At 52.9% G+C, this 15,921-nt stretch overlaps 1 protein-coding gene and 1 long non-coding RNA gene across 8 annotated transcripts in view; one reads left to right on the top strand and one right to left on the bottom strand.

Moving 5' to 3' along the window:
• LOC112645377 (carcinoembryonic antigen-related cell adhesion molecule 1-like) overlaps window positions 1–15,921 on the bottom strand; it is a 157,546-nt gene that overhangs the window by 9,447 nt on the left and 132,178 nt on the right. For 5 of the 7 annotated variants that reach the window (XM_049094527.1, XM_049094523.1, XM_049094529.1 and 2 more), the window contains exons 2-4: window positions 5,971–6,330; window positions 1,997–2,275; window positions 1,149–1,403 (exon numbers count right to left, since the gene is read on the bottom strand). In XM_049094527.1, the coding sequence (XP_048950484.1) occupies window positions 1,149–1,403; window positions 1,997–2,275; window positions 5,971–6,330 (894 nt within the window). Of the gene's footprint in view, window positions 1–1,148; window positions 1,404–1,996; window positions 2,276–5,970; window positions 6,331–7,140; window positions 7,301–15,921 lie in introns of those variants that run through there. The other 2 variants (XM_025424775.3, XM_049094534.1) reach the window with 2 other exon arrangements.
• Window positions 1–15,921, top strand: part of LOC112645384 (uncharacterized) — a 206,574-nt gene that overhangs the window by 81,477 nt on the left and 109,176 nt on the right. Inside the window, exon 8 of the long non-coding RNA XR_004813241.2 lies at window positions 4,880–6,197. This is a non-coding gene — a long non-coding RNA (uncharacterized LOC112645384). The remainder of the gene's footprint in view (window positions 1–4,879; window positions 6,198–15,921) is intronic.

Raw genomic sequence — 15,921 nt, 5'->3', positions numbered from 1 at the left:
GAGATCTGGGCCTCTCGGAGGGCCCCACGGAGCTCTGTCAAGGTGTCCCTGAGGATGGCCCGGCTGTCTGCAGAAGGATGAATGTCTTTGTTCAGGTGACAATCTAGAAGGGGAGGGCTGTCCCTCCCCTCCATCATGCATCTTCTCTACCTGGACATCTCTGTAGTATCGGCACCAGGAACCTCTTCTAAATCTACAGCATCCCCATCATCAGAGGGAATTTTATACCCAGTGGTTTTTGTGGGACCCTTTCCTGGAGCTTTCTGAAAAGATCAGGCCCCTTCTCTAGTATAATAGCTTTACATAGAAAGGGAAAGCATTTCTCTTTTGTGAAATAATTTATTAGAAAATGAGAATGGCCAAGCCAGTCTTTGTGGCTTTAGACGAGAAGTCCCAATCTAAAGGGTTTCTCAATCTGAGTAAGACTTTTACTTCCTGCCTGTGGATTGACTATTACAAGGAGGAAATCTTTAGAGTAGTGGTCACAGTTTTCACAGAAGGCTGGTACTCTTAGTTGTGGGTATAAATATGTACTTTGGCATTGCTCCTTCTGTGCCATGAAGGGACGTCATGGGGGCATCTACCTATTTTGCAGTTGGGCACCATTATGCAGTGTTTTCCTCAGTGGTGGATCACATGTGCTGGGGTCACACAGTGTTAGAGAACTGGGAGACTGCAGAGCCAGGACACAATCAGGGGGTTTGAGTTAGGGCTCATTCTTTCCCATTTCCCAGTGGCTTCACCACAAGGAGGCTCTGGTACAACTGGTGGGATAGTTTGGCCAGATTGAAGACAGGCTTCTCCTGGACCTTCTCCATATGTTTCTGTCCTACCACAGATGACAGCAGAACAGTCAGTCATAGGGCGAGCCAGGAACAAAAGGACCTTCTTTCTCCCTTTGTGAGTCCCTCCACCACATGGGGCTTCCTGGGGCTAACAGACCCTCTCCCCACATTCCAGGCTGGACCCACAGGGCCATGAATCAGAGAGCAAGGGGAGGAGGTGCAGACATGTAATGGAAGAGTTGAGAGACAGTTCTGGGATATGCTTGTGGCAAGAAACTGGGAAAGAACTTCTAGATTCTATTCTGAAAGGCAGACAGACCTTCACCACAGTGCTCAGTGCAGATGCTCCAGGGATGCACTTACCAGAGACTGTGATAGTCTTGACTGTGGTCTTATTGAGGCGGGTGGCATTGTTATAGACGGAGCAGGTATAGGATCCACTATTTTTCGCAGTGATGTTGGGGATAAAGAGCTCCTGTGTGGATGGCTGGGGCCTCCCATTGATAAGCCAAGAATACTGTGCAGGTGGGTTAGAAGCTGTGCGGCAGGAGAGACTGAGGTTTGCCCCTAGACGGTAATAGGAGTCTGGGGGGGAAATGGTGGGTGTGTCCGGGCCATCTGGAGCAAACAGAATAAAGCCACAGGTGATGTAATCCCAGGGAAGCGGAAGCTCCTGCCTGTATAAGGGCCACAGTGTCCCTCTGGGTCCCAACCTTGTTTTAAAAAGTCCCAACCAGGGTGCCTGGGTGGCTCAGTCAGTTAAGCATCTGCCTTTGGCTCAGGTCATGATCCCAGGGTTTTGAGATCAAGCCCCGTGTGGTGCTCCCTGCTCAACAGGGAGTCTGCTTCTCCTTCTACCCTTCCCCACTGCTCAATTAGTCTCTCTCTCTCAAATAAATAAAATTAAATTAAAAAAACAGAATGATAAAATGTCCCAACCAGAAGCCCCCTGTGTTCACTGAGCCTGGATCTGAGACATGAAGCTGTTTCCCCTCCCAGGCTGCTGACCCTCTCAGGAAGGAGCAGCTCATCCCCTCCTACTCTTGTTTAGGCTGAGCCTGCCCAAATTCGCAGGACAAGAAGCCATGGCCAGGCTGGGTGTCCAGCTGAGGGTCATGGACATGGACCCTAGAAGGAGGGATGTGGCTTGGCCTTTGGCTGTGTGGACTTGAGCTGGCAGCCCGGGCCAGGTAGGAACGGAAATTACTCACAGAGAACATTCAGGGTGAATGGGTCACTACGATCAGCACTCACTGGGTTCCGAGTTTCACACTCATAGGGTCCTGTGTCATTCCTTGTGACACCATGTACAGTGAGAGTCCTGTTGTCCAGGGACAGCTCCAGCCTGGGACTGTCCGGGAGGCTCTTACTGTTTACTGACCACAGGCAGCTTGTGCTCTGAGTCTGAGATTCACACGTTAACACTACAGAATCCACATTCTCCACGGGGTTGGAGTTGTTGCTTGTGATGCTGGGTTTGTGTAACTCCGCTGTGCAGACAACAGAGAGAACATTGCCCTGTGTGGTATCTGTGATTCCTCGGCAGACATCTTTAATCAGAGTTGGCATCTCTCACCTCTCAGCCAACCTGAATCCTTCAAAGAATAAGGCAGGTATATATCTCAAGACAAATGTGAGAGGATCTGAGCGCTCAGAGAACACAGGCCCCCACTCTGTATCCGAGAGCAAGCATGGGCTTTCTAGGGTCAAATAGGCATCAGGGTTTGGTTGTAGAAGACACAGAACAGATCTCTCCTGGTTCTTCCCTGACCAACTGACCATCAGACCAACTTGAAAGTGCAGGTGCTGAGGCCTTTTTTCCGGTACGGACCTACACCAGTCTACCTACAGCACTCAGGCTTCAGGCCTCGAAGTAGGGCATCTGCCAGGTGTTCCATGGTGAGTGAAAAGAGACAATGACTCCACACAGGGTGGAGCAGAGTCAAGGGTAGAAATGATCCAGAAATGAGTGAGGGGGATGGGCAGGGCAGGGCTGGCTTTGGCAGAGAACTATGTGCTCTGCCCTCAGTCTTTAAAGTTTCTTTTCCCACTGCAGAGGCCAGTGAGGACCATGCTAGTCTCTCCGGAAATACAAATGGATGTTTTCAAATGCAGAAGGGGTGACTGGTAGTGGGGTGTCTGGGTGGCTCATTAGGTTAAGTGTCGGCCTTTGGCTCAGGTCATGATCCCAGGGTCCTGGGAAGGAGTCCTACATTAGGCTCCCTGCTCAGTGGGCAGTCTGCTTCCCCTACTACTCCTCTCCCTTGCTCCTGTTCTGTTTGTCTCCTGCTCTCTAAATAAATAAGTAAATAAATAAATAAATAAATAAATAAATAAAATCTTTTTTTAAAAAGGAAAGGGTGACTTGTGGGAGGAGGCTGGGTCAGGTTGGGTGTATCTGCCCTTGTGGGTCATTTGTAAACACAGTTGTAAGATAGAAATTTAAGAAATTAAATTGTGTACATTTGTGAAAATCAGCATTAATACCCGAGAAACCTAAGACCAGTTTCTGGAGGAGTATCTCTCTAGAGAGCACTATACGCTGTAGACCAAGTTCTGCAGTCCAACCAGGATCACATTATGATCGAAGGAAGGTGTTATAGTGGGTTTGAAATTAGTGGCTCCCTGGTTAGAGAAAAACATAGGAGTTCTGTTAAGAAAGAGAATTAATTGGGGGTAAAGTCTGAGGTGCCTCAGTTATTATATAAAGGGAGGAATGATACCAAATTAGTAGAAATGCATTATGTTAGCAAATTTAGGAAAGAAAGTCCCTGCCAACAATTTCTACAGACAGGACAACTGGGACATGCAACTGAGTGCTTGCATGTAGCTTTCTTTTGACCTCAGGAAACACAAGTTTGATCAAATGTATCCAAATTGGGCAGCATCTGTTTGAAAAGACAGTGACTGATGGATCTCACCGAGTGAGAGGATCCCACCCTATGGTAAAGGTGGCCTCAGAAGCACCTGTGTGTGTGTGTGTGTGTGTGTGTGTAATATAGGCAGTGAAGCAGCCAGAAGGTATAGGGTGTGGCCAGTCCCATGGTGGGAAGGCAGGGGAACCACTGGTAAGGAAGAATTTTACCTGGATGATGTTGTGAGTCAGGAGTAAAAGGCAGGAAATGACCCATGAGCTTTTGGGGATTGAGGATCTGCAGAGGTCTGCGTTAGACTCCCTGGATGAGTCACGTAGAGAGTAGATCAAGGGATCACATGTCCCTGTCAGGTGTGTTCCACTTGTTAGCATCACGGAGGGAAAGAGCCCTGGATGAGGGCACAGTGAAAGCTCATTCTCCTGGTGACCTGGGCAAGCTGGCTCCTCACGGAACCTAGCAGACACTGCTGCTCTGATTTCTGTGTCCTCCAGGCAATAGCCTGGGAGGGTGGGCCTGGTCACAGGGCTTAGCAGAAGAATCCAGGGAAGGCTTAAGGGTTGAGGGAGCTACACAGAGCAGGACTAGTCCCAGCTGAAGAGGAGGAGGAGGAGAGGGAGGAAGATGAAGGACATGGAAGGAACAGGGAGCCAGAAATGTCCCAGGCTGTGAGCAGGGGGGGTTACAAGTGACTTCAAAGACTCCAGGCAGGAGAGCTAACAGCTGACCCAGGGGCAGGGCCAGGGCACCCCTGCAAATCCTCCCATGGCTGAGCAACACCACAGGCATCAGGAGACTCTTCTCTGGGAGTGGCCTCAGGGGCTGCTGGTCAGAGGGACAGAACATGGCTCTCAGCCCCTGGATGGACAGGGAACAGGTGTGGCCAGGACCTCCTAGGACTCTGCATCCAGGGTCCAGATCTGAAGAGATTGGGAATCATTCATTCATTCCTTTCCTCCTTCATGAAAGAGCAATTGAGATGTTGGGCCCTGTGCGGGTTCAGGGTACATGGTCAGGAGGAGAGGGCGGAGTCCTTTCCCTTACACGCCCGTGGGATCACACCAACACATCGGGAAACAGTGAGTCCAGGTCCAGTGCAGGAGCTGTGGATTGGCCACTGAGGGGAGGCCTGGGCATTCCCCGCACTGACTCTGATCGTTGATGAAGGTAATTTAGTTCTTGAGTAAAACCATGAATTCTCCATTTGCTCTCCCTTCCCAGACCAGAAAACCTGCCTTGAGCTGTGGATCCCTAAGAAGAAAGATCTGATCCACCAGCTGGTCTCAGGGTCCAAGATGCCTAATAAGGCCCCCTGGGTGGAGGAGGAGGAGATGGGGCCGTGGCTGCAGACAGACCCTGTGGGATTTTGATCTGTCTGCTGCTCTGGTCTGTGTGACTCTGATTCAGTGTCTGCATCGCCCTCTGCCTCCATTTCCCCTCAATCAAAATCAAGTAATGGCTTTTGATTAGCTGTGTTCTCTGTCATTAACCTGAAATCTTTCACAATTACCTGACCTAAGGCTGGCTATAGAGGAGCTGCCCAAATAAACATCTGTTATTTGCCTCCATGAGACACAGCTCCCTGGGCTGGATCCTAAGTGCAGGAGTTACTACCAGGAGCATCTTCTCTCCTCTTCCTCTCTGGGGGTGCTGACCTTCTTCTAGGGTCTCCTGTCCTCCAGGGCGCTCAGACAGTGTCTCAGGAACCTTGCCTATCACTGCTTTCTGCCCCACTTCTCAGGTGAGGGACCAGGCTCTGCCCCTCCTCAGATGCTGAGCCCTGGCGGGTGACCCGCTCAGGAACCTCAGGACTCAGGCACCAGGAGATCATTGCTCCCAGTCAGCCCTGCCAGGAAGCCAAAACCCAAGCCTAGCACAGACTCCCCTAGCTTGGTCACAGGAGTCAGAAGTCCTAAAACGGGTCTAGACAGGAGCTTTCTGGCCTGAGCTTCTCTTGAGGATCCCAGGGGACCCCTTAGGCCTGGTGCTAACTGAGCCCCACTGGGTCTTTCTCTGAGTCATGATCACAGGGAGGAGCTCCAGGGGCTGGATGAATCTGTCTCCCTTTGCTGAGTTACACCTGTCAGGCTTGTTCTCTTTGCAGGGAATGTCTGCTGGGTTGGAAGCCAGGAGTCAAATTCTGATCTTTGGAAATGTGTCTCCACTGTGTGTCCTGCACTAAATACTTGAACCACTCACTACACGGACATAAAGCAGAGAGGGATGAAGGCCCAGTGCAGGCCTGTGAATCCTGTGTGTGTGAAGTAGAATTCCCCCCAGCCGACACCAGAGGTGAGAGAGGAATTACTCACGGAATACTTGGAGCTGTCCACGTACTAGTGCAGTTTCAAATTTTTGGTTTATGATTTGTAGGATGTAGGATCCAGTGTCGTTCAGGGTGATGTTCTGGAATAGCAGGGATCCGTTGGGGTATATTGTCTCTCTGCCGCTGTATGCAGGCCCCGGGGTAGTGATTTTGGTGTCTATTACATATAATAGAATTTTATGGGTCGGCAATACAGTTTCCCCTTTGAACCAGGTAAGGCTTGCTGTATCCCCAGGCAGATTGAGGACCCGCAGAAGAGCGTCCTTCCCTTCAGCAGCATTGGGAGGCACGGACTCCACAGTGACTTGGGCAGTGGTGGGCGGGTTCCAGAAGGCTAAGAGTGAGACTAGGAGGAAAGAGACGGATCAGTGTTTGGACCTGTGTTTTGGGATAGAGAGCTGGGGCCCTGGACATGGAGCAGATTCTAATCCCCCAGCTTCTTGGTGTGGGTGTGTAAACATGCACACATACCTGGGTGACTGTTTATGTCTCCTGCTGGTCAAAGTCAGTGGAATGATTATGCTAATTCCTGGCCTCTGAAGGTAATTTCCTCTGTTTTGAATGCTCTCCCTCAGATGTCTGTGGCTCGGACTGCCCTCAGATACCTGCTCACACTCAGGGGTTCTTGGGAGAAGCCTGTCCTGACCACCTCCTTGACGACCTTCTGTCTTAATGTCCTGACCTTTCCCTGCTCTGTTCCCTTCAGGGGGCTTGTCCTTACCTGACATGACTTTCTAGATGTCTCTGCGGGTCTGTCTTCCTCCCAGAGAAGTGAGCTCAGGGAGCAGGGACTGGTCTGCTCTGTGCTGTCCCCCGGGGTGGCCCGGCTGCAAATACCAGGGCTGAGCGTCCCCAGGGCCCTCCGAGTCTGGCGCTTATCGGTCAGGACCCCAGGGTGGTGGCAAGGCCAGGGTTTAGGGTCCCTGGGTGTGGTTCCCGTCAGGTTGCAAAACTGAGTCCCCGGTGAGGAGGCCCTTGGGACCCAGCCCCTCACTCCCCACTTGCAGATCCCGAGGCCGCCCCGTCGCTGAGCCGGCTCCCCCGCCCCGCCCGCCGCCCCGTCCCCCGCGGAGCCCCGTCCGCCCCCCCAGGCCCCAGGCCCCAGGCCGCCGCTCCCCCGGTCCTCCCGCCCCTCCCAGGGGATCGGCCCCCTCACCGGCCAACAGGAGCTCCTGCCAGGGGCCGCGCCCTGCTCGGGGAGAGGCCGAGGGGGGCTCCATGGTGCCCGCTGCCCGCTCCGTCCGGCCGGGGTGAGAGCAGCTGCCGCCGCGCAGACGCTCGGGCCCCGCGGTCCGCCCGACAGCGCCGCGTCCTTCCCCCTCCGCGCGGGGCCGCCTCTGGGGGCGGGGCCGGGTCACGTGGGCCGGGCGGGGGCTCGCCGGCCCCCCCCTCCCCGACGGCAGGTCCCGGGGTTCCCTTCCTCTGTCCCCGTGGGGGTCCCCGCAGCTGCTGAGGCCTCCGGTCTTCAGCGGGGATTTCCCGGCAGACGCGAGCGCGCGCACACGGCCTGCTTGGCCCGAGCACGAGCCCGGGGCGTCGGGTCCGGGGCGCGCCCCGCAGCTGGGGGCGAGGTGCAGGGTCCGCGCCCCCACAGCCCTCCCTCCTGGCCCTGGGGCTTCCCCCTGCAGAGCGGGAGCCCGCGGCCGCCTCCAGAGCCTGTCCCGGGACGTCACCCCCACCGGGCCTGGGGATCACCTGGGGAACGTCATCAAGACTGCGGAGGCCCAGGTGACCCCTGGACAGGCTGCTTTAGCAGATGCGCAGCCAGGCTGAGGCCCCGGGACGTGGCGCCGGGGCCGCCTCTGCTCTGCGCCCACGGAGGGAGGGTCCGCAGATCCTGCGGAAAAGCAGATCTGACTCGGCAGGTGTGGTGTGGACCCCGGAGCCTGCATCTAACCAGCTCCCAGGGGACGCGGATCCTCCTGGCCCGGGGGGCAGGCTTTGAAGAGCCGGGCTGAGGGGGACTCGGCTCCCTGATAGGGTGACCCTTGTCCCTTCCCTCAGTGGCCTGTGCTGTGTCCTGGCCTTGAGTCTGTGGGCACCACACACACAGCCCAGGGTCCCCAGGTCCAGGGGATCGTTTCCCTTGGTAACAGAGAAGCCCAGCTGGGCCCGGGTCTCCCCAGTGATCTCACCTGCTCTGGGGAGGATGGATTTCCTCCTGGCAGCAAGGTCACAGAGAGGACTCTGGGGGTGAGAAAGGGGTACGCTGGGTGATGACTGGTGAGGGACAGTGTCCATCCCTGGGTGTCAGCAGCCTGGCTCCTGGTTCCAAGGACAGAGACCCTGGACCAGGTGTCTGAGTAGCTCAGTTCCCAGGTGTGAAGAAGACTTCCTGCACGTCCTGGGAAGAGATAATGATTGGGTCACTTGAGGGTCCCTGTATCCCAAGGGAAGGTTTTGGGGAGACCCTCCCTCTCAGGATTTGGCTGAACTGTGGCCCAGAGATTGTCCACTCGCTCCTGGGTGTCCTGGGTAGCTCAGGAGCACATGTCATCTGCCTGGGGAACCCTCCTGTGTTCACCCTGGTTCTCTCGTGGGTGTAGTCAGGCAAGCAATAGGGAGGTACATAGGGACTGCTGACAAATTGGGTGCTCTTAGGGCCCTAGACAGAGCAGGCACGTGGGAGGGACCTGAGGGTCTGTTGGAGAAAGGGATGGAAATCAGGCTCCTCTTCCACCTCCTTAGCCAAGTCAGCTTTAGGGTTTGGTTTCCTGGATGTTGTCTGCATGTTCCTATGTCATCCCCTGGAGGCACTGCCGGGGACTGCATCTGGGATGCTGACCAGGCTCCAAAGGATGTGAGTGGCCCTGAGCCCTGGGCAGAGGTGAGGACTGGTTAGCCTGGGTCCTGGTCCCTGTGGGTCCTAGACTGCCTGAGTCCATCCCAGGGCAGGGTGAGCCTGGGGTGAGGACAGGCACTGTCCAGAAGAGTCCTGATCATGTGTCAGGAGAATTATCCACTCAAGGATGTGCTTCACAGGAGGATCTATCAGTCCTGAAGATTTCAATGAAAGAGCTAGCAGGCGTCTCTTGAGACTTTGGAGAAACCATAGCTGCCTGGGAGGCTGGACACTACAATGCCCTGTCTCCCCATCACAGCTCAGGTGATGGAGGGACTGCCTCCAAGTTGTCTGTGTTCCTGTCTGTCCTCCTGTCTAGGCCTCCCCCACAGAAATCGGGAACTGGAACAGAGACTCAGCTGAGGGATCCCAGGGCTGCCTCTGGAGAGGGGAGGAGACCCTCAGCCCCTGAAAACAAAGGCAGAATCCGGATTCTCCTGTGTCACCTGCGTGGGAACATCCCTTGCTCCCCAGGACTCCTTGGCCTCTGAGAAATCTTTAGGGAGACATAGCAGGTGTCCCCACAGACCAGAGGCCCTCAGGATGAGGAGTTGCCACCTGACCTCCCCTGGTGGTAAGCCCACCTGGGGTGTGATCTAGAATTTGTGCCAGGTCAGATCTCTGAGAGAAGAGAATGGACACACAGGCTGCCCACCCAGGCCCTCTGGGGAGAGGACTCATTCACAAGATGGAGATGGGAGGGAATGTCAATGTTCTGGAATGAATAGATGTCTGGCCTGTAACTACAGGAGGCCCCTGTCCTCTCTCCTGAATCTAGGAGGGGTAGAGGCCCCACAGCCTCGAACACACTATCTTGGGCACCTGCTCGCCTCCCCTCATCTTGATTCCCTGTGTCTATAGGGAACAGACTCTGAGCCCAGTTATTGCCTGGGGGAGCGTGCTTCCATTGTGTGGTTTCCCTCTTGCATTTAAAGAGTATTTACGGGGTAACTGTGACGTGTCTGGCCTTGGGCTGAGTCCAGGGAACTGCACAGACAACAGGACAGAATTGGGCCCTGGACTCCTGGGGTTTATCCTGTAACAGGACCACAGGCACTTAGGAGTCAATTATAGTTGAGAGAAGGGCCAGGAAGAGAAAGAGTCTGGTGAGTCTGGAGCATGGAAGGGGTCTCAGCTGATGGAGGGTCAAATGGAGAATCCTGGGAAAGTGATCTTTTGGCCAAAGCAGGAAGCATGAGTGGACTTTCACCCCTGGAAGGACAGAGTTTGTGGAGGGATGAGCTGCCCATAGAGGAACCAGTCTCAGCGGCAGAGGCCTGGCTGGCCAGAGGGGCTGACTAGTGCTTTGGGGGGAGCCTGGGGGCCAGGAGGATGGTGACTGCATTAGGCTGAGGAGAGTCAGCCTGCTGGGCTGTGGGCACCCTGAAGAAGTCTCCGGCCTGCGGGGGGAGCTCTTCCCCCATCTGGTGGACATGGGGGGAAGTGTGGAAGGCAGAGTCCTGTGCCAAGCCATTCTGAATGTCTTTCAAGGTCCATCTGTAGGCATTTCACATGCATCACATATCATGTTCATGCTCCATCATATTCCAGCTCTGTGAGTCCCAGTGTCTGTTACTATAAGTACATTGTCCCTGCCTCTTCCCTCAATAAAATGTCATGAAACTCAGATTTCTAGGAATGTGTATCAATGTGTGTTGTCTCTAGGAAGTTACACTGCGTGTGCCCTTCGGCAGCAGTGGTGTGTGGCTGGAATGCTAGGTGGTGGGTCTGTGGGGAGAAGAAGGAGGAGCAGGCTGCTGAGTGTGTCAGGAGGAGAAGGTCTGTGTCAAGAGGGCAGAGGGAGGAGGATGGACAAGTCAACTTTCTTCTAACTCCCAGGACCCGACGTCAGCACAGAGTCCTTGACCCTGGGAACACATAGCACCACACACCTCTCTGTTTCCCTGGGTGAGATGGAAGCTGCTTCCCTCCTGTTCTTCAGGACCTGGGCCTCCTGGGCCTCCTGGGCCTCACAATGCTGAGATGGCTTCACATTCACAGTCTCACCAGCACCTAGGAGGACCCCACATTGAGGCCCATGTTCCCCACCCCCCCATCCCTGGCGTTTCTGTCCTATGCTGCTTGAGCCTCTGTGGCTAGCCTTGGCCAGGGGCCCCACCTGCTTCTGTTCCAGGCAGCTGCTCCTGTGGTGCTGGCCCCTCACGATCTCTGGGCCCACTAGCTGTCATTTGTGAGGGAAGAGGGGTGAAGCTGAGATCAGGTTCTCCCAGGTGCTGGACACCCTGGGGAGATGTGTCAGTGGAACCATTACTGTAGCTCCCGGTAGAAGTATTCCTCCCTTTGGAACTAACACTTCTGGGTCAGCAGCACATAATGTCACAGGGACAGGAAACAGTTTGCTAGTGGACCCCGAGAGGTATAGTGAGCGGTGTCACTCCCATTTCTCTTTCTTTCTTTCTTTCTTTCTTTCTTTCTTTCTTTCTTTCTTTCTTTCTTTCTTTCTTCTTTCTTTCTTTCTTTCTTTCTTTCTTTCTTTCTTTCTTTCTTTCTTTTCTTTTTTTTTTTTTTTTTTTCTTTTTCTTTTTTTATATTTATTTATTCATGATAGATGTAGACAGAGAGAGAGGCAGAGACACAGGCAGAGGGAGAAGCAGGCTCCATGCCGGGAGCCCAACGTGGGACTCAATCCCGGGACTCCAGGATCGTGCCCTGGGCCAAAGGCAGGTGCTAAACCGCTGAGCCACCCAGGGATCCCCTCTTTCTTTTTTTTTTTTAATATTTTATTTATTTATTTATTCATTCATTCATTCATTCATTCATTCATGAAAGACACAGAGAGAGGCAGAGACACAGGCAGAGGGAGAAGCAGGCTCCATGCAGGGAGCCCGATGTGGGACTTGATCCCAGGTCTCCAGGATCACGCCCTGGGCTGAGGGCAGGCGCTGAACTGCTGGGCCACCCGGGAACCCCCCTGTCACTCCCATTTCTACCCCTTAGTTTGTAGACACGAGAACCCTGGCTGGGGAGAAACAGCACAGACTGCATACAGATTCAGAGCAGGTACAGCCTCCTGGAGTTCCTGTCTCCAGCCCTTGCTGGTGCTGTAACTGAGTGCCCAAAAGAGCAATTCCACTTTTCTATCAGGACAGCTGCTTCAGAATTGTACAATGAGTGAGCACGCACATTGTTGCATTTTATTTGCTCTGAAGTGAGTCCCTTGATCAGAAGCAGTGCTGTGTGGAATATGTGACAGTCGATAAGGCATTCTGTGAATCCATGGATGGTAGTTTTGTCAAGAGCTTTGAGTGTAGGGAAGGCAAATCTGTATCCAGATTGAGTGGCTATCCAATAAGAACAAAACAGTGCTCCCTCCCTGGTAGAAGTGGTCCAGTGTAATCAGCCTGCCAGCAGGGAGCTGTCTGGAGTCCACTGTGTGGTTTCCCTCATGCACTGAAGGAGTATTTCCTGGGTATCTGTGATGTGTCAGGCCCCAGGGAATGGTGCCATATCAGGGGTGCAGCATTAGTCTCTGAGCTGGTGGATCATGCACTGAGCAGTGACCTTAGCTAGGTTGGCCTTGGTGAGTGGATGTTCATATGGCTGAGCCCATGCATATCTCTACCCCTGCCATGGCCACTTTGCTCATGAGCCCACCAGGCAATCACAGCTTGGCTAGTGAAAGAGGCTGGCTGACTGACAGCCACAGAACAGGTCACCTATCCACATAAGTATTAAAATCCTCCTGTACTGAAGTGCATGGCGAGCATTCAGGAAACTCTATCCACATACCTTTTCCCCAGACTTCCTTGTCACCGATTTTCCAACCACGATACTTCCAAATCCCTGGCCATCTAGCCAAATCATTGGTCACAGCCCATGAATCGGAATATAATCCTACATCAGGCCATTTCTCCTTCCAAGCAAAATGAGCAGCCAGGTACATTTCCCAAAGCTCTGCCCACTGAGAGAATTTCCCTTCACCTCTGTCCATTAGGATTGTTCCAGCTGCAGTGCTACAGCTGTCTACTTTGGAGCAGTTTCTGCCATTCATGCAGAACCATCTGTAAGCCCCAGCCAAGTGTTCTCTTCCTCCATCAGTCGATCATAGACAACTTGCCATGAGGCCACAGGTGTGGCTGGGAGGGAGAAGGCAGTGTCGCAGAAGTGGGAGCATGGACATTTGGGCCCCTTCTTTATGTACCGCTTGTGCCTTCAGTGCCCGGTGAGGCTTGATCATATAACTTACCACTTCCATTTGATGATGGAGGGTTGCTGTGTATGCCTGGTTTTGGGACCTGGTGTGTTAGCACCTGGTCCATGATGGAATCATTGTCAGTGTGCAGAGCCTGTGTCCAGTAACTTCCAAAAGGTCTGGCTGTATTTCTCTTTCCCCAGTGCATAGGCAGGTTGGGTCATGTGGTAACTGGGTGGCCCGTGGTTAAGCATTTAGTCTCTACTAAGGTCTGGTGGCAGCCAAAAGCTGTCAAAAAGAGAGCGTTAACAAGAGGAAAGCAAGATTTTGCTTCAAAATCCTAAGGCCCTGCACTGTGATTCACTTATGTGGGTCTCCCAGAGGCTCCAGACACCAACCCTCTCCACTACTGCCACCTCAAGCATCACTGGAACTGCTGGGCTATATGGCCCCAATGGCAGAGCAGTTTGCCAAGAGTGGGACCTTCTGTGCAGAGCCTTCTCTTATTCTGGCTGCCCCTCAAACCTAGGAGCTCCGTGGGTCACTTGGTAAATAAGCCAGAGTAGTACACCTAAATGGGGGACATGTTGCCTCGAAATCCAAAGAGGTTCCCTCGGTGTTGAGTATGACTATTCCAATTATGCTGAACATGGGAATAACCACAGGACTGGGACACACACACACACCCCTCCACCCATCTGGGCCCACTGTGAGATGGACTTGAGCTCAGACTCCATTGACTGCCTGGGCTCCATCAGCCCCTCCTCTAATTGGTGGGCCAATGTGACATTTTGGTCCTCAGTTTAGAGCCTGTGCCTAGTGCTGCCCCAAAGTCACCCCTAAGAGGTGACTATTTTCTTTTTCCCAAGAACATCATCCTGGTAAAAGGCCACAGGTCTCTCTGAGGAATGCTGGGAGAAAGGTTGATAGTATAAATTTTTGGCAGCCTACTGGAGTCCTTCCTGAAGGGGACCTGGTCCTTCCTTTATTCAAGCGCTTCTGGCTTAAACTGGCTGAAGTCTGGGAATTGACTAAGGGGCCATATAACACTCGGTGTCTAGGATTCAAGAGAGACTTTTGTTCACTTGACCTAGAATTCTTCTGCTTATACAGAACAAGGAAGCATTTAGTAGGCTTCTCATCTATCTCATTTCTAGGAATACCATGATCAAGTAGCCAATGTCATTGTCATTGGTCTCTGTGAATCAGACTACTCTGATTGCTGCTTTGAGTCTGCTGTCCTTCATGGTCACCATGGCCCAACTCGCTTTCAGTGATTAAGTACAGCCTCTTGTCCCTGCTGCCTCAGGATCCAATTACCCCCACTTTTACATTTCCCAGTTCAGTGGCAGCAGCTCGCACTGTAATTTCTGACCTAGAGAGAAGAGCAGTCACAGAGCTCTTCACATGTGCTGGGGCTCCCTTATAAACTGATACCTCACTGTCATGAAAGAGAAAGGTGTGTCCTCTGGACTCTCCCAGGGTGGATGAGCAGGTCTTAAATGATAAGTCCATACCACATTCCAATCTCCCTTAGCCTTTGGATCCCTTCTTCTGTCTCTGAGTCTCAAGGATATTCTCTGATGCAGAGACCTCATGGGTCTGTCAAGATAAACAGATGTAGGTGCAAAACTTAGCAGTGACCTGGTGAACTACGTGGGGGAGGATTTGGAGGTATTTTTCTCAGAGAGGTGTCCCAGTCCCTGGAACCCCAAGGGAGGGAGAGAATATTCTACATGAAATCTCAGATCCTCCTGGGGTGGCTGAAGGGAGTAAGCCAGCTAAGTAAATGCCCATGGACATGTGCCATGGACATGTGCCCTCTGGCCAGGCCTGACAGTCTGGAGGCTCTTCTTTCTTAGGATGTTTGTGTTGCTTGGGAATGTCCTGTGCCTTGGCGGGAGTGTGAGGTACTTTGTGCTGAGGGTTTCGATTTGAAAAGAACTCAGGCCCAGGTGACAGAGAAGCCAATGCAAGGAGGGAGGGGATGGAGGACGTGGGTATCCTTGGAGCCCTCATTCCCAGATGCTCCCTGGGCTCACACAGCAGAGTTATGGGAAATTCTGGGTATCTGGGGTTGCCTTGGTCAAAGGCCTATTGCAAAGTCATCCTGTTTAGCTAAGGGTAAGAGAATGTCATGGAGTGGGAGATGAGGGCTGAGAATGGGAAGGGAGACTTATTTGCAGATGAATGGATGCCCTCTGAGTGTCCCTAAGCAGTGGAGGAGTCTGATTTGAAGGGCTCCATCACCCCACTGGTTTCTGGAAGCAGAAGATATCCAAGGGTTCCAGCTCAGAGTCAGCTCACCCTGGGCCCCAGCCATGATTCCTGTGATGACCATAGCAGGGAGAAAGGTGCTGAGGCTCCTGGGGTGGGTCCTGGAAGAACAGGGAGAATGAAATCTACAGTGTTCAGTGTTTGCACTAACAGGAAACTCACCCCTACTTTATTGGGACAGGATTCATTTTTTAATCCAGCATAGCTCTCCCCGGTGGTGTAACTGGGATATGATGTCACTTCTGCGGGGCACAGGATCTTCTTTAGCAAAAACATGTCTATCATTTTATCTAGGGATGGTGGTCATTCTCCTCTGAAACCTTGACTCCATTCATGCTCAGTGTACTTGAGGACATTAGTGGATCAAGTGAGTTCATCAGTTCGTGTGTGTGTGTGTGTGTGTGTGTGTGTGTGAGAGAGAGAGAGACAGACAGACAGACAGACAGACCACCTTCATGTGTCCTACTGTTGCCCTGTGATGGACATTAGGGGATTTTTACCCTCTGTCAGGCTTAGTACCAGGCATATGACCAGAGTTCAGATCAGTGCCCTGGATGTTGACCCCTGGACAGAGATAGGGTCTAACCTCTCACGTGCAGGGACAGTGAATGCAGGATTCCAGCCACCCTTGGTCTATCCTGCAGTGCAGTAGAACTCTGATAAGA

The sequence above is a fragment of the Canis lupus genome, chromosome 1 (genome assembly GCF_003254725.2).
Source record: "Canis lupus dingo isolate Sandy chromosome 1, ASM325472v2, whole genome shotgun sequence".
NCBI classification, from domain to species: domain Eukaryota; kingdom Metazoa; phylum Chordata; class Mammalia; order Carnivora; family Canidae; genus Canis; species Canis lupus.
This window is presented reverse-complemented; position numbering and strand designations above follow the sequence as displayed.